Source organism: Aricia agestis, chromosome Z, assembly GCF_905147365.1.
Source record: "Aricia agestis chromosome Z, ilAriAges1.1, whole genome shotgun sequence".
NCBI classification, from domain to species: domain Eukaryota; kingdom Metazoa; phylum Arthropoda; class Insecta; order Lepidoptera; family Lycaenidae; genus Aricia; species Aricia agestis.
Window position 1 is genome coordinate 22,031,634 of NC_056428.1, and position 22,336 is coordinate 22,053,969.

Below are 22,336 nucleotides of genomic sequence, written 5' to 3' on the forward strand. Positions count from 1 at the left end.
TTAACGCGAGCGAAGCCGCGGGCAAAAGCTCGTTATATATAAATAAACACTACAGCAACGAAAGAGTTTTGAAAATCAGACAACAAACGGTAGAATAATAACATAATCAAAGGTAAGAGTTTTTATAATAATGTGAAGATTCATGGCATTAGTATAGTGATGATGATGATTAGTATAATTGACACATTGACATTGAACATTTATCTATAAGGATTCAAGAGTTCTCTACAGCACCTTCGGAACCAGGGTGTACTTCGGCGCAAATTCAAATTTTTTCGTAGTTTAAGCTTAAAATCCTACAGAAAAACGTAAAATCTCTATATGTTTCTTTATACATTTTAAGGAGTCCTGTCGATTTACCAAGGATTGCATCATCAGATCACCACTTTCGTGATCATGTTACCAAATTCGGGCTACATCTCATACAACAACAAAAGAAATTTGGAAATCGGTCTACAAACGACGGAGTTGTCCGCGAACCAATATAAAAAAAAGTGAAATATATCCTCCTCCTTTTCGGAAGTCGGTTAAAAAGTAGCCTAAGTTATGCCTTACTACATCAACTATGTGCCAAAAAAATCGCTCCAGCCATTTCAGAGATTAGCCGGAACAAACAGACAGACAGACAGACAGACAGACAGACATACAGACAAAAATTGAAAAAAATGTTGTTTTGGTGTATGTACCCTATATACATTCATATGCATGTAGTAAAAAAATGGTTCTTTCAATATTACAAACAGACACTTCAATTTTATTTATATGTATGTATGTATGTATATCCACAACTTAACTTGACAGCTGATATAGTATGGAGAATCTGTCAAAAAAGTTGTGGATAGCCTATCTGGCACTTTATCAGGAAGTAGTGAAACATGCCCTTAGTGTGTTCAATTTTTTTTATTAGATTTTGTTATGTATTTCTATTTTTACTTAAAATAAATATAACTTCAGTATATTTTTATTTATTATACGATTATTACTTTATCAAGGCAATACGTATCCCTTTTTTCATAAAAAAACGTAGATAATGATTAATAGGTTATTTTTTTGTTGACTTTCATACAGATTTAGCAGTTCCCACTACAGATAAAAGGTTGAAACCATCTGGCAACACTGATTTAGTCAGTTAGAAGCCACACTTTTTCCGATTTAGTACACTAATTAGGATCCTAGCTTTCTAAATGCTATTTCATTTGACTAAATTTAGTCACTAAATCATTTAGAACTTCTAAATTTAGTGAAATGGAATAAGCGCTTTAGGTTTCAAGTAACAAAACAGAAAATATTTATTGTCTATCGCACATTTCTTGCATGTTCAAAAATGGTTCGGTTTCGTTACGTCGTAATAAAGAATCACAAATGAGTACCTACACGGTTAGGTTTCTTTCAGTGAGCCCACGAGGCACCCAAATATCGAGCTTTTTTGTGTACCCAGCTCAAATGCACCAAAATCAGGAAAATAGTTATTATTGTCTTTGCCTTGGAAGTCGTTTTGTTTGGTGTTTGGCGAGAATATATGGAAAAATGCTAGTAAAATATTAAAAACGACAATTTTATTAATGGTAATGTAACATTTTTTAAGTGATACTAAGTTTATCGGGTCATCAAGTAGGTAAATTAAAAAATAAACCACAATATACATTTAGTACGTAATATATTCATTTAAAACAAAAATACATTGAGCAAATTCATCAATGTTTAAACACCCATGTTACACATCATAAACTATACAAAAATATTTGGATATTAAGTACCCAAATATATTTTGTTTCTTTTTCCTAATCTACACCCGTACTAATTGTGGTCCAATTTTAAAGGTGTTTTTCCAGGAAGTACATATATTGTAACGAATGGACAATAATTTTCTCCATTAATTCTTAAAAAATTGACCACCATTAGTACGTAACATCGAGATAGAGAACACCTATATAGTCCGGAACCCGAAAGGCCAGTAAAGTTTATTTAAAGATCGACTTTCAGCTCAATAATTCATAGCAGGTTTTAGCGCTCTAAATATTTTTCGAGTTCCGAACGAGTCTGAAGGATAGATAGATAGAAGGTAAGGGCGCAGCCTAATTAATAAAGCCTGGCTGAGCTCCTTTACAATATGAACAACAAGCTACTTAGGCTTGTTGTTCCCTGGCCAGCCACGTGAGAAGCAGCATGTTCAGATCGCACGGTATCTTGAACAGCAGACTTTCGAGGAGGCCCATTTGCGCCACGAAGCACACACTCGGCAGGAGCAGAAGAGTTTTCCCGACCCTGAAGGGATAGTCCTTCGCGTTGTATTTGTAAAGTTGGTAAAGCGCTCGCTCTTGAAGTTCATCCCTGGACGACGAGGCGCACAAGACCGGGATCTCTGAGGAACGAACTGGATTTTAATTATATTATAGTTTCTCTAACGCATTGATTCGCATTTCACAATTCCCGTTAGATTTGGATTCGAAAAGAACTATCAAGCGGTTATTGCTCAACTTTAATGGATTTTAGAAAAGTCATCTAATTTTTTCGAGAATGTTCAAACTTTACAATTTTAATCTTGTTCAAATACTGGTTATGTGTCAAAAATGGACCTTTTGACACATAACCAGAAAAAGTTGATCATTACCTGTGCGGAATAGCATGATCTTCTTCAAGTAGTCAAATTCGGTTGGGTCCATGTTGAGGAGGAGAACACGGTTGATGACAGTCATGAGACGCTTCACTTCGTCCTCGATGTTCTGCCGATCCGCCGCCAGCCGAGCTACGATGCGTTCTGTGGGAGAAGCCTTATTTCAGGGTTTGAGGACTTCGCACAAATAATATTGACACAAACATTCAAATACATCACAATGGCGCAGATTACACGCATCAGTATTATCATGATTCTAGTATCACGCGATTCACAAGTGTACTGTGATACTGCGATTCGGCCTATTACACCATCAATATTATCACGGAATCATGATAATATTGATGCGTGTTACCTGCCTATGATTAACATTGAATTGACATGATCCGACCAAATGACGTTGGTCTGTCAACTGCCTAGGAATCAATTTCCTCGATGGCACATTCGCTTGTGCTATACAGTGCCGTAAATAGCCCTTTTTGCGCCCTGTGCGAGCTTCATAACTGCGCCCTAGTTTTTTTTTAAATTAGGTGGGAGATTTACGTGGGAGAGGCATGCTTCGGCACGAATGGGCCGGCTCGACCGGAGAAATACCACGTTCTCACAGAAAACCGGCGTGAAACAGCACTTGCGCTGTGTTTCGCCGAGTGAGTGAGTTTACCGGAGGCCCAATCCCTATTTCCTTCCCTACCATCCCCTATTCCCTCTTAAAAGGCCGGCAACGCACCTGCAGCTCTTCTGATGCTGCGAGTGTCTATGAACGACGGAAGTTGCTTTCCATCAGGTGACCCGTTTGCTCGTTTGCCCCCTTATTTTATTTAAAAAATATATTATTGGTACCCAGAGCAATGCTAGTATAGGCCTATTTTGTTTCATTCAGGGTGATAAAATAAAACTTGGTGTTAGTAGACCAATTACAATAATAATAAAATGATATTATACTAATATTTTGGAAATTATTAAAAAAATAATTATGTTTTGTCTAATTTGATAGACTTTTTGATATTACTGGCATGTATGTATAACGTATTGTTGGGGTCGAGCACTAGGGGCGCAGCGGGAACTTATCAGGAGCAAACCGAGGAAATAATAGTACTGGCTGGTCTGGCCATTCTTGCGCCCCCCATAGAGTCTACGCCCTGTGCCTGGGCACCGGTGGCACCGCCCTATTTACGGCACTGGTGCTATATATCTATCAGAGCAAAATCGCATAGTTGCGTATTACCTACCTAACAAAATAATTACATTCGCACATTTTGTAGACCACACAAACAGTTGATCAACATACTGATAATAAGCAAGCAAAAATCTTATAGCTAGAAGTTAAGCTAGAAATCACATAAATTCCTAGTTTCGCCCAAGCTAAATTCACTTACCAGCATTGAAACGGTGATTCCTTTGAGCGGTCGTGATGATCAGCAACTCCCTCCAGTTATTGAAGAGCAGGTTCTTCTGTTCGGAGAACGGTATGTTCTCGCTGACTGAGGCTCGTCGTACCCAGTTCACGGTGTCCTCCAGGAACAGTCCAAGTTCGTCGAAATCGTTCCTGTGCTCCAGACTTATAATCATGGATTCGCGCATTTGGCGATCTGTTTAAACAAAAGGTAAACGTAAGAAGTATGGTCTGGTAAGATTAAAGCATGAAGGTATTTTACAATCTTTGAGTAGGTTGGTAGGTTAAACATGTATAAAACTGATTTGCAAGCAACCTTACAATAACACAGAAAGTTTGCATAGCTTTATACAAGAATTCATAATATTCGCTTGGCAGATTTATCTACATCATTCCTATAAATAACACTACATTCAGCGAGAAATCAGCACCAAACTATGCAAAATATCCTTGTAATCCTGTGACCACTACCTATCCCCTAATTAATTACACAATATTATCATGTTTGTATAGCGAACAGCGCAGCTCATGGTCGTTTGCAGTGAAGTTTGAAAAGTGGCTTTAAAGTTTCACTAAACGTGAGGCATCATTGCTCCGTTCCATTGCTTAGCTTCATCGCAGCGTAACTATATACCGTAGATATTTAAATACATAATAAATATTACGATGCATCGATCATCGATGCGATGAGTAGAGCGGTGTTCTGATGAAAAAAAACGGATATGAGAGGAAAGCGAATGACGCACTACGTTGTCAACGTCTTTTGGCTTGTATTGTGTTATCTTATAGGGCACCTGGATCTAGTGTCCACAGCAGGCATGAAATCAAAAAAGGATACCCACAGCCGTACATAGATCCGCCTTCTTGTTTGGAAGTCGTTTAAAAAATAAATATTAAAATCCGAAGAAGCAATGCCCTGCAACGAAACGAAGCAATGTGGTTTCGGTCTAACCAAAGTATTCAAGCTTGACCACGTTGTATAGTTCCTCGATGTTGGCTCTACCAGTAGCGGGGACGTCTTCTGGATCAAGGTCGGTATGGCGAATCACCGGAGTACGCATAGATTGTGTATCCACTGGCACTATCTCTGAAATATAAACTTCTGGTAAGCTTAGATTCTCAAGATTGGCGTAGTTGTATGGTAACAGTGATGCGTAGGCAATGAATTTTAATCGAGGATGCGACAGTTACCGTTTTAAAAAAATGTGCCATTCGAAACAGTTTTCGGAAAACAGAGCTTATAGACCAGCCAGACAAACAGTCTGACTGTCTGTCTATCTCAAACGTTAGGTTTTAGAATTTAAGGACGGCTTAAATACGCCTAAAAATAATACTGTACTGATAAAATTCGATAGAATCTCAACTAACAAACAGAATAAAATAGAAAACATAACTACAGCTTAAATTAGGTGTGCGCTCCATAATTGTTGTCTATCACAAGGCATTGCATGTTAGAGATAATAAAGGCCACAGTTACTGTGTAAAATCGGGAAATATCTGATATAAAATGACGATAAAGAACTTACGATTATCTGGAGCAGTCGAAGGACCAGCGCCATCGTGCTGAATGGTCGGTGGATGGAAGTACCTCGGGTGTACACGTGCTGACATCCCATATTGCATCGCATGCATTTGCAACGCGTAAATCGGATTCGTGCTATTCAATGTGGGGAACAGAAATGGAAAAGACTGATCGGATGGAGAATTCGGAGGAACGCTTTGATAACTAGGGTAACTTTGAGGGTAGTCCGGCGGGTTACTTTGTCGGACACTCGGATTGATCTCAGCGGGAGGCGAAGGGGAAGGAGGTTGGACGATGTAGCTGGGAGCGGTGGGCATATAGCCTATTCCTACGGACTGATAGTACAGGCTCTGGGCAAACCCTGGCCGGTTGAAGAAGCCTAACCGTACGGGAGGCTGAGCGCCTGGTCTCCGAGCACGTTCATGCTGGACAGCTAAAAAATGAACAATCACATAGAATAGTAATATGTAGTTTAATAGTATTAATAACAACGATGACAATGATGATGATGAAGTATTGATGATTATGGTGTAGAATAGTGTAGATATACTTATATCTGGTGCTCTGTTTTTAAACTTTTCTGACAGAAGTTAGACTATTCTCAGCTTGATTGGCTAACATCAAATACCGTAACCAATCAATAACGCTAAAAGTAAAAACTCCTGCCAAAAAAACTCCAAAAACTGGGCATAGAACACTGCAGTATAGAGAAATATTAGAGTGATACAACGACGTGCAAAGGAGGAAATCTCATGCATCATATTATGATCCGTTGATAGATGATGTACGTTAATCATGACCACCTCCAGCAGTTCGAGTTTCAAGCCTGTAGACAAATATAATAATATAACACATCAAAAGGTCATCTCACACCGAGGTGAATGTTTAAATTTTCATGAGAAACGAAACATTTTATGCAATTAATAAATCTCAATTTTGGAGCGCTGTCTTTCGTTCTTATCGTTTCGTTTCTTATCGGTGTGAACTAACGCTTAGGTACAAACAGCTCACAAATGGGAAAGCGCCAATCCTATGACTTTGTTCGGAAAGTGCGAACCCCGGAAATCGCAGCGAATTGGCGACTAAACATTGTAGGGGTTGAAACACGAGGCTGTGTTGCAAGATCTAAGTGACGGACAATAACAAGTAACCGTCTGATCGCAATCAACAAAAATCTGTTCACTGTTCATCCCGTCCATCCCGTTGTCTTCTCACGTTCCAACTGTCTTTAGTGGTATAGACCTAAAAATCTAACGATGCTCCTTCCCATCCCAAAGTCAAGCAATATTCAAGTAGTGCGCAGCCTCCACCTTGATCGTAAAATTTCTCTGAGAATCTTTCTGAAAAAAGTCTAATATATTATGTCTATTTTAATAACATACCAGGATTAGGGACGTCTCGCGGGCCAGATGATCGAATACTCCGATCAGCCGGCATATTTTCGTTAGTATATTTTTCAATTTTTATAACTATAGGTACTGTAAAACAATCATAAACACGTAAATATTATAAAATATAATTAAAAAATATAATAGGGGCGACCGGGGCTGGAAGTTCACATTTTTAAATAAGATGAAATTATATGATGAAAATGATAAGTTTTATTTTTGATTTTGTAACATGTATAAAAAATGTTATCGGTCTATCTAATTACTGATTAATCTGTCAGTATCCTAATAGTTTTTTACAGCATCTCAATGTTTTACAGGCATATTTTTACAAAATTTCGGAAGGGAAGATTTTACCCCGAGTCGGGACGAGTTGTTCCAGGAGTGTGGCAAATTGTTCCACGGTTAATTGAAGTGAAACTTGTTAAGGCGCGTTGAAAGTAAAATTTCAAGGTCGCGTCATGGCGATACCGCGACCGTCCGCGTCACGGAGGCGACGATTTTGCCTAAGTTTCAGTTCTGACTTCTGACACGTGTACTCGGCACACACGCTCTTTTTTAGGGTTCCGTACCCAAAGGCTAAAAACGTGACCCTATTACTAAGACTTCGTTGTCTGTCCGTCTCTCCGTCTGCCTGTTTGTATAGCTCCAGGCCCTAACTCAAGAACGGTAATAAGTAATAGCTAGAGAGATGATATTTTCACAGATTGTGTATATCTGTTGCCGCTATAACAACAAATACTAAATATACAAAAATACAAAATAAAATTAATATTTAAGGGGGGCTCCCATACAACAAACGTGATTTTTTAGCCTTTTTTGCTCTATATGGATAATAGCAACAGGTAGGTACTTGAATTTTTCACACAATCCTTAGTTTTATGTATACTTTAATATTTAATAATAATATTAATATTAAATAAAAAATTAATAGGGGGCTCCCATACAAAAAAAAACTCAAATGTTGGCCTAATTGTGCTCTATAATGGTACATTACCCTTCGTGCGCGAGTCCGACTCGCACTTGGCCGATTATTATTTATAAAATATTATAAATAAAATATGAGAATAATATAAATTAGGTTTCTTTCCAACAATACATTATTATATTAGTGTCAACTCAATTCTTTAAATTTAAAAAAAACAACAACAAATAAAAACACTCGTTAATATCTCCTACTAATTAGTTGTCGCTCAGGTTTTTGTTTTTCTTTATTTTCCTTTATTAGTGTTTTTTTTCCTTTATTATTGTTGTTTTTTACTGTTGTTAGTTAAAGCTGTTTGACTGCCTCTTTAGGGTTCCGTAGCCAAATGGCAAAAAAACGGAAACTATTGAAACTTAGTAAGTAGATGTATTCTGTGAACCGCGTTAAGATTTTGATACAAAAATGGAAAAATTATTAAATAATTTAGGGGTATAGGTACAACTGAAACAAAAAAATTTTTTTACGTCTAAATGGTAAACCAATTAACTTTCATTAAATCAACTGAAATATAAAAATTATTCAAAAACCTTTTAATTTCATAAAAATAAACCTTAATGCTGCTGCGGTACCCTTCATGTCGAGTTCGAGTCCAACTCGCACTTGGCCGGTTTTTAATAATATTGTTTTGAGTAACGTCTTAGTTTTTTCTATTTTAAACCATTTTGTTCCGGGAAACTACTAGCCCCTACTTCCAACCCCGTCTTGCCCTACGTGAAAAACTAACATACGTTTGTAACAATCTGCTCTGTAACATTTTTTTTCAACTAATGGTCTAACTAAAATATTTGCTGTCACATTTTTCACACATACCTCCTCGCAGGTATATCTGACTACACTTGAATAGATTGTTACAAAAACGGAATTAAATAACCGTTAACGATAAAACTATATTAAATCGTTGCATTACAAGAGTAAAATATAAGAGTAAAATATAGTGTAGTGTATAAAAGTAAAATAAATAAAGCAATACTCTGATTTCATAGTTTCGAGACTTCATTAGTTCTCGGAAGTATCGTTGAGTATTGAACAAACCAAAAATAAACTTTACAAGGGGGAGTTTCACTGCTCTGCATCCGATGGACGAACCCACCCCCACAAAACGGGTGCGTGCATCCCACCCCTTCATGAAGTATCATCAACAGCAATGACGTCATAGTTGCAATACAACAAAGGAGCAAATCCTCACTGTTACGAAATTTAGTCAGTCACAGGCTAGAGCAAGATGGCATCTAGAATGCAGAGTAATATAACTCTTATTATAGTTTAATCTACAGGATATTTTATGCCTCGAACCTTTGGTATCTTGCCCCCCCCCCCCCCCCCCGGGTTACCCCTAAGCTAATTATTGGATAGCTGGAAATCACAACTCTTCGAGTTGTAGTAGCCTTGTAGGACCAATAAAAAAGATAAAATAAATGTTGAATAATTTTGACACTCTACGTTACCCCCAAGCAAACGTCCGCACTGCCTGGCTTCAGCGAGGAGACCGTGAGCGGACCGCACCCGTGCCTCCACTCCCGGGCAGCATTCAAGGTCCTACGGCCTACGCTCTGGCCCCTGGGCCCTAAATGCGGTCCGGGACTTGTTTATCGGGAGTAACTAATTACGACAGGATGTAAATAAAATAATAATTCGTTTTTGTGTAAAAACAACACTAATGAGTTATTTTCGACTTGTATTTGTCCATGAAAAATGCCCCCAGGTTATGAATTTGCCGTGTACGAGCTAAAAAAGTAACGCTTTCAGCGCTGCTTCTTTCAAACTGAACGTAAGATAAGGGACACATCGGGGAATAGTGCTTAAGATGGCATAGTCAGATAAGACGACACATCGACAAAATTCGTTGAAATAATTGTGCTTTCTGTGAACTTGTGACGTTTTATGGAGCACCTCAGTGTGCCCCTAGCAGCCCAACTTAGTATGCCGGACAGGGACCGTACTTTACAAAGTAATAAAGATTTTCCTAATTTTGATGAGTTAAAAATTTTTTTACACTTTTGTTTTGTGGTGAAAAAACGTATAAGGTCAGAATCTTTCCTTATTACATATTGTTATTATGGACATGGATTCTTATAGGTCACAAATATTAATAAAAGCGAGTTCAAACGTTAAGTATTTTTTTACAAAATTCAAAATGTACCCACTATTACAAATTGGTAAGATGACATACTAGACGTCGGCTTAAGATGACATACTATAATTACTAATGTCCCCGCCAAATCGGTACCAAAAGAATTCTATATTTTTTACGATGATGAAGAACTTAAGAATGCTTACACCACTGACAACTAGGGGGATGATAATGCAGCTTGCATTTACGTATTGTATAAGACGACGTACCATCAAAGTCTAAGGAATCATAGCATGTCGTCTTACCATACGAGTATCGATATGTCATCTTACACTCCTCGACCTGTCGTGCAATTAACGTTTTTTTAAATGTTTTATATTGAGTTGATTTTTCTAAAACTGTTTAATTTAGTTGTTTATGAATCACTTATTTATAAAAGTAAGTTACTGATCTCATGTGACTTATTTTACTTTAAATATTTACCTTCAAACAAAAAGTATGTCATCTTAAGCACAATTTCCAAAAGGCAAAAATTAGAAACTTTAGAATTTTTAGGAAACCCAAAAACTTAGCTCTATCGGAGTATTGTCTGAAATAATATTGTCATACAGTCAGTAGTTTCTTATATTTTAGCAAACAAAAGCTAGACCTATGAATACGCTACAAAAGAACTGATTACTAAGTTATTTGTATATTTGCAACGTGCCAGCGGCAAGTTGGAACGGGCAAAATAACTAAAAAGTATATTAAAATATCGTCTTCATATTCATTGTAAATAGAAAATAAAAAAAACTTTTGCAGTTTGCTATTATTAAAATTATCTAGTGGCTAAGCGATCATACTATTAAAATCGTAAATCCTCAAAAGTATTTTACTCAAAAACTACATATATAATATATATACTTACTAAGTTATATATTATAGCGTAAAAATCGCAAGTAAGCAGGAAGTTATTAAATTAAAAAAAAAAAAGTTAAAACGAAATCAACTTACCAATTTTGATGATAAAACTGTACTGTAGTAGTACAGTACGATACTGAGTAAGTTTTAAGTATTTTAGTTAGCAACAAATTCAGACCGATAAAAAAATTTAAAAGCTTTTCTTAAATAAATGAGCAAATAGCAACTCTTTGCCCGAACGTAGGTTTATACGAAAGATACGTGCGCACTATTACCGATCTTAACAGGAACTAAACTTTTATTTAAATGTTTATTTCATTATTTAAAATAAAATCGTTTTCAAAAGCGCCGTCTATGCAAAATGACTGGTTTCTGAAACATTCGTAGCAGAGATAAGTGGTTTCAAGTATTTTTATGTTCAACCCTCGTTTCAACCGAGCTTTTTCATTTTATGACAATAGAGGGCGCTGTCACGAGGCTTTTGAACTTCATGGAGGTAAGTCCTATTCGTTGCATGAAAGGTTCACTTGTACTAGTCTGGGTTAATAATAACCTGATAAGGTTATTATTAACCCTATATTAATCTTTAGGAGAGTGCACAGTTGCCATGAAACGCATACGTGTTTGTGTACTTATAAATTCCTCCAAAGCATTATAGATGGCATCACAAATTACAGGAATCATTAACGAAGGCTAGATATTGAAATTCTGAAAAAATGAGATAGGCTCCTCAATTCATTCCTGTTGCAAGCATATAAATAACTGCTTGGAGTTTTATTTTGCCCGCTATGTGCAGTCCTCATGTGAGTTTCATTAGGCCTCACTTTGTCTCGATAAACCAATTGAAGGATTTGAAGGATTCTTTTGTCATTCTCATAGAATTGCGATATTCTTTGAGATCTTCAAAAGCCAGTTCTTTTAGCAACAAAAAACTTTCTCCAAGCATGGATTTGCGACTAATCCATTGACGCTACCATATTCGTTTCGGTTTATTTATTTCGGATGAAATGTCGTCTTTTATATTTTGTTCCGTAACTAAAAAGTGTCCGACCGAAGGATTTTTGGCCGAAGCTGAAGCCGATTAATCGGCAACCAGTACAACCTTCGGCCGAAGCCGAAGCCGAAGGCTTATAATCTTAATCGCCCGACTCTCAGTAATTAATTTTTAACCGACTTAAAAAAGGAGGCTATCAATTCGACGCGTATGTATGTAATATTTCCAGAGCTGCCCAATTTTCGTATATGTAAGTCTGTAATCTGTATCAGCATCTGAACAAATGTGCCAAATTACAAGTGTATGTATGTATATATGTTTTTATGTTTGTGTTCGTATATCTCTGGAACTACCATTCCGATTTCATTAATTCTTTTTTGTTGTACTAGGTATTGTTCAACTTAGCAAATAGTGCAAGTTTCATCAAAATCGGTTTAGCAGTTTTGGAGATACGGAGTTTTAATTCTCAATTACGTATAATTTTGAAGTCGGTTTTATCTTTTTAAAATACAGTTATGTTCAATATGTCTACAAGCTACAATTAATTATTTCAAAACTTCAATATTGAAAGTCCGGTCCGTCGCTCCCTCACGAAGTTCACTCAGTATTTCGTTCAATGTCGACGGTTGCTCGGACCTTCGGCAAAGCTTCGGCTTCGGCCGGGTTTTGGCCGAATCCGAAGGTTTCACCGAAGGTGTTTTTTTTGGCCGGACACTACTAAAATTAGTATTTTGCAGTAAGTAGTAACAGCTGTTGCAGTAAGTAGTAACCTAGCGATCTTCGTAGTACGTCTACGACGTAGCTAGAGCGTAGCTACTGGCTACGCGCCGTAGCGGTGAATTTTCCGCACAATATTAACCACAAACGCCAAGCCGAATTCTGCCGAACTGAAACGACGTTAGACGAATGTTAGATGTTTTTGTTACGTTTCTTGATAGTCTCCGCGCTCAAAGCCCGCGATAAAAGCTATCCAATAGCTTAAAAGTTACAGAAAAAAAGTTAGGGTTTTAAACTGGAATAATAGAGGATGTTTCTACCTATAATACATTCTTAACCTTCTAAATTTGTTTCTGCCGATAAAGATTTCTCATTCTTATTCTATTCTTAAATATTGATCATCACTTTGTAGAGCTCTCGACAAACCGCCCAGAGTGTATGCAGTATGACAGACGCACTCTAGAGTGACTACACGAGGTCTGAGTGCCCTTCCGGTACACGGCGCGATCAAGATGGCGTCGTTTCCAGCTAGTGTTGCCAAGTCATATATTTGCATATTCCCCGGTATAGTACAGGTGATCCGTATCTATTGTAACCTATAACGTCCAGTTGAATTTGCTTTTTATATTAGAATCTCTTTTAAGTTATTTTCGTTTAAGATTAGACTGGCCATAGGCGGACAGCAACATGTCAGATTGTTTACTACACGTGTTAGTAGCGCTCTCTGCTCCGAGCTTTTCGTAATATCTTAAGCCTATGACTGAGATGAGAGTTATACTAATCACACTGAAATATTGGTAATTTGATTTAATAAAGTGTTTATACCTGTGATCTAAAATTATGGTCGGCGTCTGCCGCCTATACTTTTTGACATGTTCTATAATATTATACTAGTACATATACGTTACCCATATAGACCCGCCGTGCCCAAACGAGGACACTTTTAAAATTACTTAAATTTTTTGTCTTTCAAGTTTATACTTATTTTTATTGTAAGTGTCAATTTGCTAAAAACTTTTTTTTATTACTAGAAGGAACAAATAATATAAAAATAGTTCACAGTGTTTTATAACGATTTTTCTGAAGCTGTTTCTAACATTCGAAGTGACGCCAAGTTAGTATTTTTTATTTTTATGTTTTTCTTTTAGGCATTTATATTTTATTACTTGAAAGAGCTCATTACACCTATAAAAAATTCACATATTAGTGTGAAAAGCTTTAGTCTTTATAAGATTAGGAGTAGTTCTATACAAGTGTCCCTATTTGGGGCCAATGGGCACATTGGATGTAAATTATTCCAATTTTTGTCCACCGATCAATGTCGTATAATCAATGAACTGAAGGGTATTCATTAGCTATGATAAATACTATGGACTTCAGGAAGTTGCCATGATAGAAGATGACAGTGGAAATATATATTTATTCGTATTTCCTTCGCAATCATGTGTCTCTTTAGCAATTTTTAACTATTCCAAGGGATAGCTGGCTATTGTGCAACTGATACTGTTGGCTTAGGTAGTACAGAAAAGTGTCGTGTCGTATCCGTCAAGGATATAAAAAAAAAGAAAACGACGAGTTTGACTACCGTTTCGACCAACTAAATCAGAATTTGTTGTACATCGGCTGGATTATAATGTCTATGCAATCGGGAGAAGCCATTACAGCTAGCATTACGTTATGAAAAAGGTCAAAGGCAATTTGAGAAATGTGTGAAAACACGGTACGTTCATAAAATATGTATCGAAAATTTTCACCCCGTATGATCCCATTGGCCCCATTTGAGAATTCAAAAAAATTTAAGTTTTTTTGTGTTTTCCTAATAATTTTATTGGTTTCTATAAATTAATAAAGAAAATTTATATTTTCCATGGCTCAGTTTCATTTGGGTCTAAATAGGTTAAGGCCCTTTGTCCACCGCCGCCGTTCACCGAGAACGAGATCCTTTTAGGCTAGGCCAGGGATTCCAAAGTATGAGAACAAGTTTATATGAAAGGCAAGAGGGGCGGCATGAGTCGATCCTCCATCATTATCCGAAACCACAAATATTATAAAATATAATATTAATTTAAATGCAAAGCAAGCAAATGATTAAAATATATTTGTTTTCTATCATTTACCTGCTTAACCTAACTATAATAATTAAAGGTATTTATGTAATTATCTTTTAGTACTAGCTAGGTAGAGTAGGGCGTCATGACAAAATATTGTGACATGTAACTGCGCCGCAGGCTAAGTGGTCTATAACGACCCATGCCACCGCCGTTTGTAGGGGTGTGGAGCAAAATGAAACCTATAGCCTATAATATGATACAGCGTCATTTTTATAGGCCCAAAATAATCTCGTTCTCGGTGGACCAAACTGCCAAACGGCCTTTTTTTATCGTTGGGGGAATGCATTTACGCATCCCCGGGACCTGGGGAGGACCACCGAGGTATGTAGGACTCCCCGGGGCGGACGTAATATCCGCACCCGGGACTACCCACTAAAACCCCAACGGTGTTCTTGCTCCTGGAGGTGGACTACGGGAATCGCGTGATACGCGACCGCAGCCCCACCCACCTTTGTCTCTTTGGGCTCCACTCGTGGAAACACCACATTCCATACTCCGCGACGATGCGCTGGAACACCTAGGTCCTAGCGCATCGTGGCCTACCCGGGACTCGATGTCATGTCAGCAGGCCCATGCCGACGCCCCGAGTTCCCCCGCTAAGGCCATGTCTGGCCCTTGGTCTCCGCTTCGGCCGTCTCCGAGGATCGAGCGCCTCCGCCTCTCGACTGCCAAACGGCATAAGAGTACATTTACCGTAAAAATGCAGTACTTCCACGGTATATAAAACTAAGCGAAATTTATATTTTTTAAGAGAGTAGGTCACATCATTCCCGCCGTCCCATGTACGAAGTCTGTAGAACCTCTTTTGACGCTGACGCCCTCTTAGGACGCTGCCGACCCTTGGCCGTGGCCTATAACGGCCTATTTATAAATCCGGGGCTGCTCTCTCTATATCACTAACTACACAAGAACTCGTCAGTATGTATAATGTCGGTTAAAATGATTCGGAAATAAAGTGTATGTTCTTGTGAGTCGTGTGAACTGCGGGCTGGGCGCGACCCTCCTCTTATCTGAAGTGTCTGCTAATGGAAAAGACTTGCTGCGCCTGTGTAAATACTTTATTGACGTCGCTCTCAACGCCAACTACACCCGCGGTGTGCTCAAATTAATACCAAAAAATCGGTATCAGAATCTTTCATTCAAAATCTTTAAATACCTTATAAAATTGCTCGTCTAGGGGCGAGGGGCCGCGCGCGGCGAGGTTTATTTGTTTAATATTCCTGACACTGGATAGAGTTTGAAATCAGAGGTTTTTTTTGTGTTTCGTAAATTAACATTATGAATGTCGAATTGTTGATTCTACTTTGGGAAAAAATTAAAACTAAAACTTAAAAAAAAAACTAAAACTTTTTTTAGAGGGAACACATACTACCTACTGAATATTATATACGGATAGCTATTATAGCGGATAGATAGATACTAGCCTGTTTTGAGATGTTAAGTTTAAAAAAATCTAAAGTTTCTGAATTTTTGCTGAGACAACAATAATTTCATCAGAGTCATCTTTATTAATATTTCATCGTATTCAGTTTCCGCGATGATACTCTTTTCACTCTTACAAATTTTGTCATTGCATAGTAAGCAAAGTTCTGTGCACGGCAATGTGCACGGTAAGGGTCAATTCTTTACACTTGTACTTGTTCCCTTTACAGGTTGAATTGCACTTGCACGATATTAATATCATAGTAACATGGTGCTGGTTTATCTTGACTAAAAATCAAGAAGAAATAAGAACGCTGCCTTAAGGCTTAACCCAAATAAGTCGGGTCTAAGTCATTAGACCTCCGCTTATGAATTTGTTTAAGTGCGGAGTACATTTTTGCAGCAGATTTTGAAGGAGGGGGAAAAGTTAGATCTGTGTTATTTTTTTAACCAATTTAACGTGTTTCTCGTATTCGTGAATCGAGATCTGCTGTTTATTTTCCATATATTGTGACAGAAAAAAGTTTCGCCAGCTTTGGTTATATCTTCAGGCGATGCGCTGGGATGAGTACTCGTAAGTGCGATACTTTGTAAATGACTATTACAAATATGAATTTGCTGCGCAACCCATAACTTAGTTCTAGATTTGCTATCACCAAATATAATAAGTATCTCCTGCTATTAAACCTCTTCGCTTTCGTTTTATCTCTACCGAACAAATTCTAGGTAATAACTTTCTGTGGCACGCTGCATTGCTGTTCACTTCTGTTTTGTAATGTTTTGGCTTACTCTCTGTCTGTTCCAGTCGTGAACACGTGATCATTGATCATAACATGCCTCTTCCTACAAATCAGACACTTAGGAAATGATCGACACTTTTTGGATATGCTTAGACTTATCGAACATAAGTATTATTGTCTTTATTTTTTTTTAAATCCCTTTCTCGCTTCTGAGGACATTTTTAATGGCCGAAAACATTCTACTGATGAATACCGTGCAGTTCTTTGCATCGTCTTTCTTTCCTATACGTGAAATAAAACATGCTGTCGCGTCGGTTGGTTTTGTGTATTTAGACACTAGATAGAGATCGCGTTCTTGTCCGAGATAATGTTATGCTTTCTTTGGACTCTACTTCGATTCTAAGAAATTCTATTATAGTACATATGTCTCTGAATAATAATCTGCTTGTGCCAGGCTCGTTGAACGTCACTCGGCAGAGATGACTCAACCATCGGGAAGAACATTACGGCGTACCGCGTATTTATCACAGCTGCTCACGCTCAACTGGAGGTGCGACTGCAAATTTTCATACAAATATATTATATTTTCCAGCTTGTATATAGGTACAGCAAGGGCGTCGCCAGCCGATGGCGCAGGGGGGAGGGTGGAGGGGGGGGGGGGGGGGGCAAGTTGACTTTACCTACTTCACATTTGTAAGTAAAATCGACAGCACATAAAGCTTTTCACTTGTACTACGAGCCTTACATCTATTACCAGATTTTAATATTATAGTGGTCGTTGTTTGCATTATATTTGGCAACTTTTTTAGAAACTCTAGGGGGGGGGGCAGCTGCCCCCCCCCTTGGCGACGCCCTTGAGGTACAGGTAAGCATGTTTAATTAAACATGCTTTTTATTGCCGCTTGTCTAGCGGCTTCTTAACTTTTGTGATGTAAAGTAGCTTAAGTTTTAATAGATCTATGTCTGTGGCTAAAAGTGTCGTTACAACTTTTCGTATGAATTTTTTTCCGTCTAGTCGCCTTTTGAAACGCGCGATAAGGAACTTTGTTCCAAAAAACTATGATATTATTTTATACTTCGCCATTTCACAGAAAAGCAAATAGCCGGCCATCTTCTCATTGTTTATCTCATCATCATCATCACCGTCATCATCATCATCATCATCATCACCATCATCATCATCATTATCATCATCATCACCATCACTCACCATCCTTTTTCATGTTGACTCGGAGACATTTGGAGAAGCGACACGCCTGGCACTGGTTTCTTCGGCTGACATCGATCACACATCTTCCTTTGTCCTTACACACGTAGTCCAGGTTTCTATAAAAAAGAATCTGATTCCTTATTTTCTTTTTATGTATCATCGAGGAAATTGATTTAAAGGCAGTTGACGGACCTACGTCAATTGGTCGTATTGTGTCATTTCAATGTTAGCTGTGATCTGTCGGCTGGGTTTAACATAACGCGACCAAATTACGCAGCTCCCCCATCTGCCTCAGAATCGACTTCTCTGATAGTACAATATTCAATATTTAAAACTAGCATAAAGTAAACAACTCATCGATGAAGTACATAGGCGGTATGTTGTAAAACCTCACTAATATTATAAATGGGAAATTGTCTGTCTGTTTGTTACCTCTTCATGTTTAAAGCGCTTAACCGGTAAATTGAAACGGCTAAAATTGATTATACTTTGAGACGGAAAAGGACAAAGGAAAGTTTTCATTGCGGTAAAATATATAATACGGTTTACGGTGATAAACGAATGTCATCTAGTATATGTACATAATATTACATTCCGAAGGTACCTTTAATAGGGCAATACTTAGATTCAATGGAGTCTTAGCCTTAACTTAGAGTCAACATTTCATGGAATAGATAAACCCAAAAATTTTAACACTAGCGGGTTGATGATATGAACTATTTCTAACTAGCGACCCGCCCCGGCTTCGCACGGGTATAAATTATAATATGTATATCGTATGTCACTCACTGAAAAAATTATTAAAATCGTTTCAGTAGTTTTGATTTATATTCATTACTACCCATGGCCCTCATTAATGGCCGGTACCGCCGCAAAAGCTAAGTCCCGCAATTTTCAAATATATAATGTCTTCGAAAATATTCATTTAAATCATATTATGACGTACAGGGCCATATAGATCTATATTAAATCAACAATGTAAATAAAGTATTTAATTAAATAAGTAAGGATCAATGCCGTATTGGTTAAAATCCCTTCGAAATCTAGCCATTATTTGTAGTAAGAACTAAGAAGTAAATGACAAAAAATGTTACTGAGGGATATCCGTAAGAGATAGACATATTACACCATCGCGATGTTTTCTGTAGACCTTTTCATTGTGTAAAATACTAAGTACATTATTTTAATAAATCTAGTAGGCTGCCGCGTGCGTTTGCAATGTAAGCTGAAAAAAATGTTATTATTTATGACATCAGATTATAGACACCTTAAAAATAACAGTATTTCTCCACTATTTATTGTACTTATCTTCCTCTTTAATAGCTCTTTCTATTAAAGGAAGCCGCATCAAAAGCCGTTGCGTAGTTTTAAAGATTAAAGGGAACAAAGGGACATGGGGGAAAAAAGCGACTTTGTTTTATACTACATAGTGATATACTCTTGATCATAATATCAGCTTTCAAACAACAAGACAATATCAAAGTCGGTCCACCCGTTTGCATGCTACGATGCCACAGACAGACAGACACGTCCAACTAAACCTGTCTTATTCGTCTAGGGTTATTAAAATTTATTAAAATACGTTGCTGAATTGTTTCGTAGAGACACCGTAGGCGTCTACGCTGCTTGTCTACGAAGCCTACGCCGCTCTACGAAAGCGCTACGGGCTACGGCCTAAGCCCGTTCTTCAATAGTATTATGTTATCGAGGTAAAAGAAATCTAAGATATATATTTTTTTAACAGAAACACCGAATTCAAACAGTATTTTAGAAAATACTTACTTTTCGACTCAACGTCGAAAAAGAATAATCGAAATTAGTATTGTAATCATATAATTTTGAAAAAAAGAGGAGTTTTATACTGTGTGTCAGTCCTTGGCATCGTAGCATCTAAACGAACGAAACTTATTTTTTGCTCCAAACCTGATATGACTTTTTAACAACTGCATATCATCACCATCCCGCTCGGTACTAGGTAGTTATGCGACATCATACATTTGATTGGTAGATTATAAATCACAACAGCGCGCTCTGCACATAAAATCTTCCACATAAAGAGTTTTCTATCTATCTTTAATCTGATTATTTTCCTAAGACTTACCATGTTCTTTGGACTCAGATTAAAGACTTTTCGTAGTTAGTTAACGCTGTCGATCCTGGCGACACAGGAGTTGAGTGGGAATGTGTGGTGGGCCAATTGCTTGCTCAATGCTCTAATATATCTATCTTGTATCAATGCTGTGTGCCTACTATCAGAGAAGATGATGTAGCAGATGGCAGATCTACAGCACACCGCACAATAGACATAACTACCAGTAGTTCGACTGCAAAGAAACGGACAGGTTTCAATATCTGTCAAATTCGTCGGGTTTCACTAGGATTATGAACGGAATGTGCCTCGCGCTGGCTGATATAATTTATTTTTAAATATTTAAAATAAAGATTTCAAAATTGGATTCTGATAATTTTAATCCCATGTGCCAAAACACAAACAACAATACGACCAAAGAGGAACACGTCCAGCGAATATGTCATAGTTTTAAATTCGTAGGTAACAATTTAACAATCCTAGCGACGATTTTCGACTCCGTTGCCCTCTAAATTCATATATCGCGCGGGAACCGTATTTCCGGGATAAAAAGTATCCTATGTCCTTTCCCGGGACTCAAAGTATCTCCATGCCAAATTTGAACAAAATCTGTTCAGGGGTTTGGGCGCGAAGAGATAACAGACAGACAGACAGACACAATTTCGCATTTATAATATTATATTAGCAACGTCCATCGCTATCCCGTCGCACAAACAATGGTCGCCGTCAGCCTCGAGTTTTAATAATTTACTATTATTTATTCAACAATACACTTATCAATATTAAAAGTAGATGTTGTCCGATTCTCAACTCTAGCCGATATGGCTAAGATTCACGAAAATCGGTCGAGTCTTTTCAGAGAAGTTTAATTACGCACACGGTGACACGAGAATTTTATATATTGGATAAGTATGTAAGTAATAGGTAAGTATGGATTGAAACTCGACCAAATGACGTAGGTCCGTCATCTGCCTATGAATAATTGTCTTTGATGGTACCTTCGTATGCTCCTCTTGAAGAACCCTCGGCAGCCATCACAGGAGGGCACGCCATAGTGTTTTCCCGATGCCTTGTCTCCGCAGACTCGACAGAGTGACTCACCCTTCTCCATATATACCTGAAATATGTAAAATTAAAATTAGCAGAATCGGTTCAGCCGATATCGAGTTATAGCATTACTAACACAATTGAAAATCCATTTTTATATATTATTTATAGGTAGATAATATCAAAAATTTTATAACATCCCGAATTAACGTGGACTACATAATTTGCAAACGTGGATAATGTTTTTATTATATCAACCTCTTTGCTACAACATTAAGTTTTGACTCGATCCCCTTCGCATTAAAGTGTTAAAATATGTGCATAATTTTTTCAACAATAGGATAATCAAAATGTCGTCAATGTTGAAAAATTTGCAAGAATTTGTAAGCATATTGCCGAATCATCGGCCCATCATTTATCGATTGGTTATAGAAAGGGGGATATGATAATAAGATGCCGCGGAATGTGAGTTTGATGAGTCCATTTTTAAGTTTAAACTGAACAGTTTTAGTTCACCTTATAAATAAAAATGAATTTTAAATTTTGTTAGTCTCCATAAAACTCAAGAACGGCTCAACCGATTTGGGTGATTTTAGTCTTAAAATATTCGTGGTAGTCTCTACGTAAGGTTAATATAGGAGGGAAATGATATAAAGTTCACGTGTAGAGTATTTAAATAAAATAAAACTTACAGCCTCTACAAAGAGAATGATCATTGTTAATCTCAGTTTTAATCTAAAGATTAAAGGTGTTATGTGCGCTCGCTAGTGACGAATAGTTTAAAACTTTAAAAGCAGATTAATTTTAAATAAAAAAACTGTCTTTCCAATTATAGTAACAGAACCATAATTGGAAAGACAGATTTTTTTCCTATCACAGGATAGGTATTCCTTATGATAATCTCAAGATGTTTTAAACTATTTAAGTTTAGTAGGCTGAATGGTAGATCAATTTAAAAAAAGATTATTTTTACGAGAGCAACTAACTCATATTATTTTAATCGGTGTCTATTTTAAAATATCCTACGTTGTTATGCATGCCAGTTTCAAAACGATTACAGTTTTGCTCAAATATACACATTTTTAAATACTTCTTATACTAAAATAAACAGTGTCTTTTGAATTTTGTATCCC

General features: G+C 37.3%; 1 protein-coding gene across 1 annotated transcript; it reads right to left on the bottom strand.

Annotated features, from left to right (window-relative positions):
• Positions 1–1,937: 1,937 nt before the first annotated feature.
• LOC121738397 (photoreceptor-specific nuclear receptor-like) lies at positions 1,938–21,919 on the bottom strand. The gene is made up of 8 exons (XM_042130414.1): positions 21,896–21,919; positions 21,155–21,273; positions 18,068–18,183; positions 5,534–5,962; positions 4,960–5,094; positions 3,991–4,203; positions 2,612–2,758; positions 1,938–2,374 (listed from the first exon to the last, which is right to left on the bottom strand). The coding sequence occupies exons 1-8, from the start codon at positions 21,917–21,919 to the stop codon at positions 2,127–2,129; spliced, it is 1,431 nt and encodes a 476-aa protein (XP_041986348.1). The 3' UTR covers positions 1,938–2,126.
• Positions 21,920–22,336: the final 417 nt, after the last annotated feature.

Excerpts from the sequence above, each read along its gene's own strand:
- LOC121738397 (XM_042130414.1), bottom strand. The coding sequence starts at position 21,919 with ATGATCATTCTCTTTGTAGAGGCT. Across the intron at positions 4,204-4,959 it reads GGTCAAGCTTGAATACTTTG|ATCGCCAAATGCGCGAATCC; the intron begins GTTAGACCGAAA and ends TTGTTTAAACAG. Across the intron at positions 2,375-2,611 it reads GATCATGCTATTCCGCACAG|TTCGTTCCTCAGAGATCCCG; the intron begins GTAATGATCAAC and ends ATTAAAATCCAG.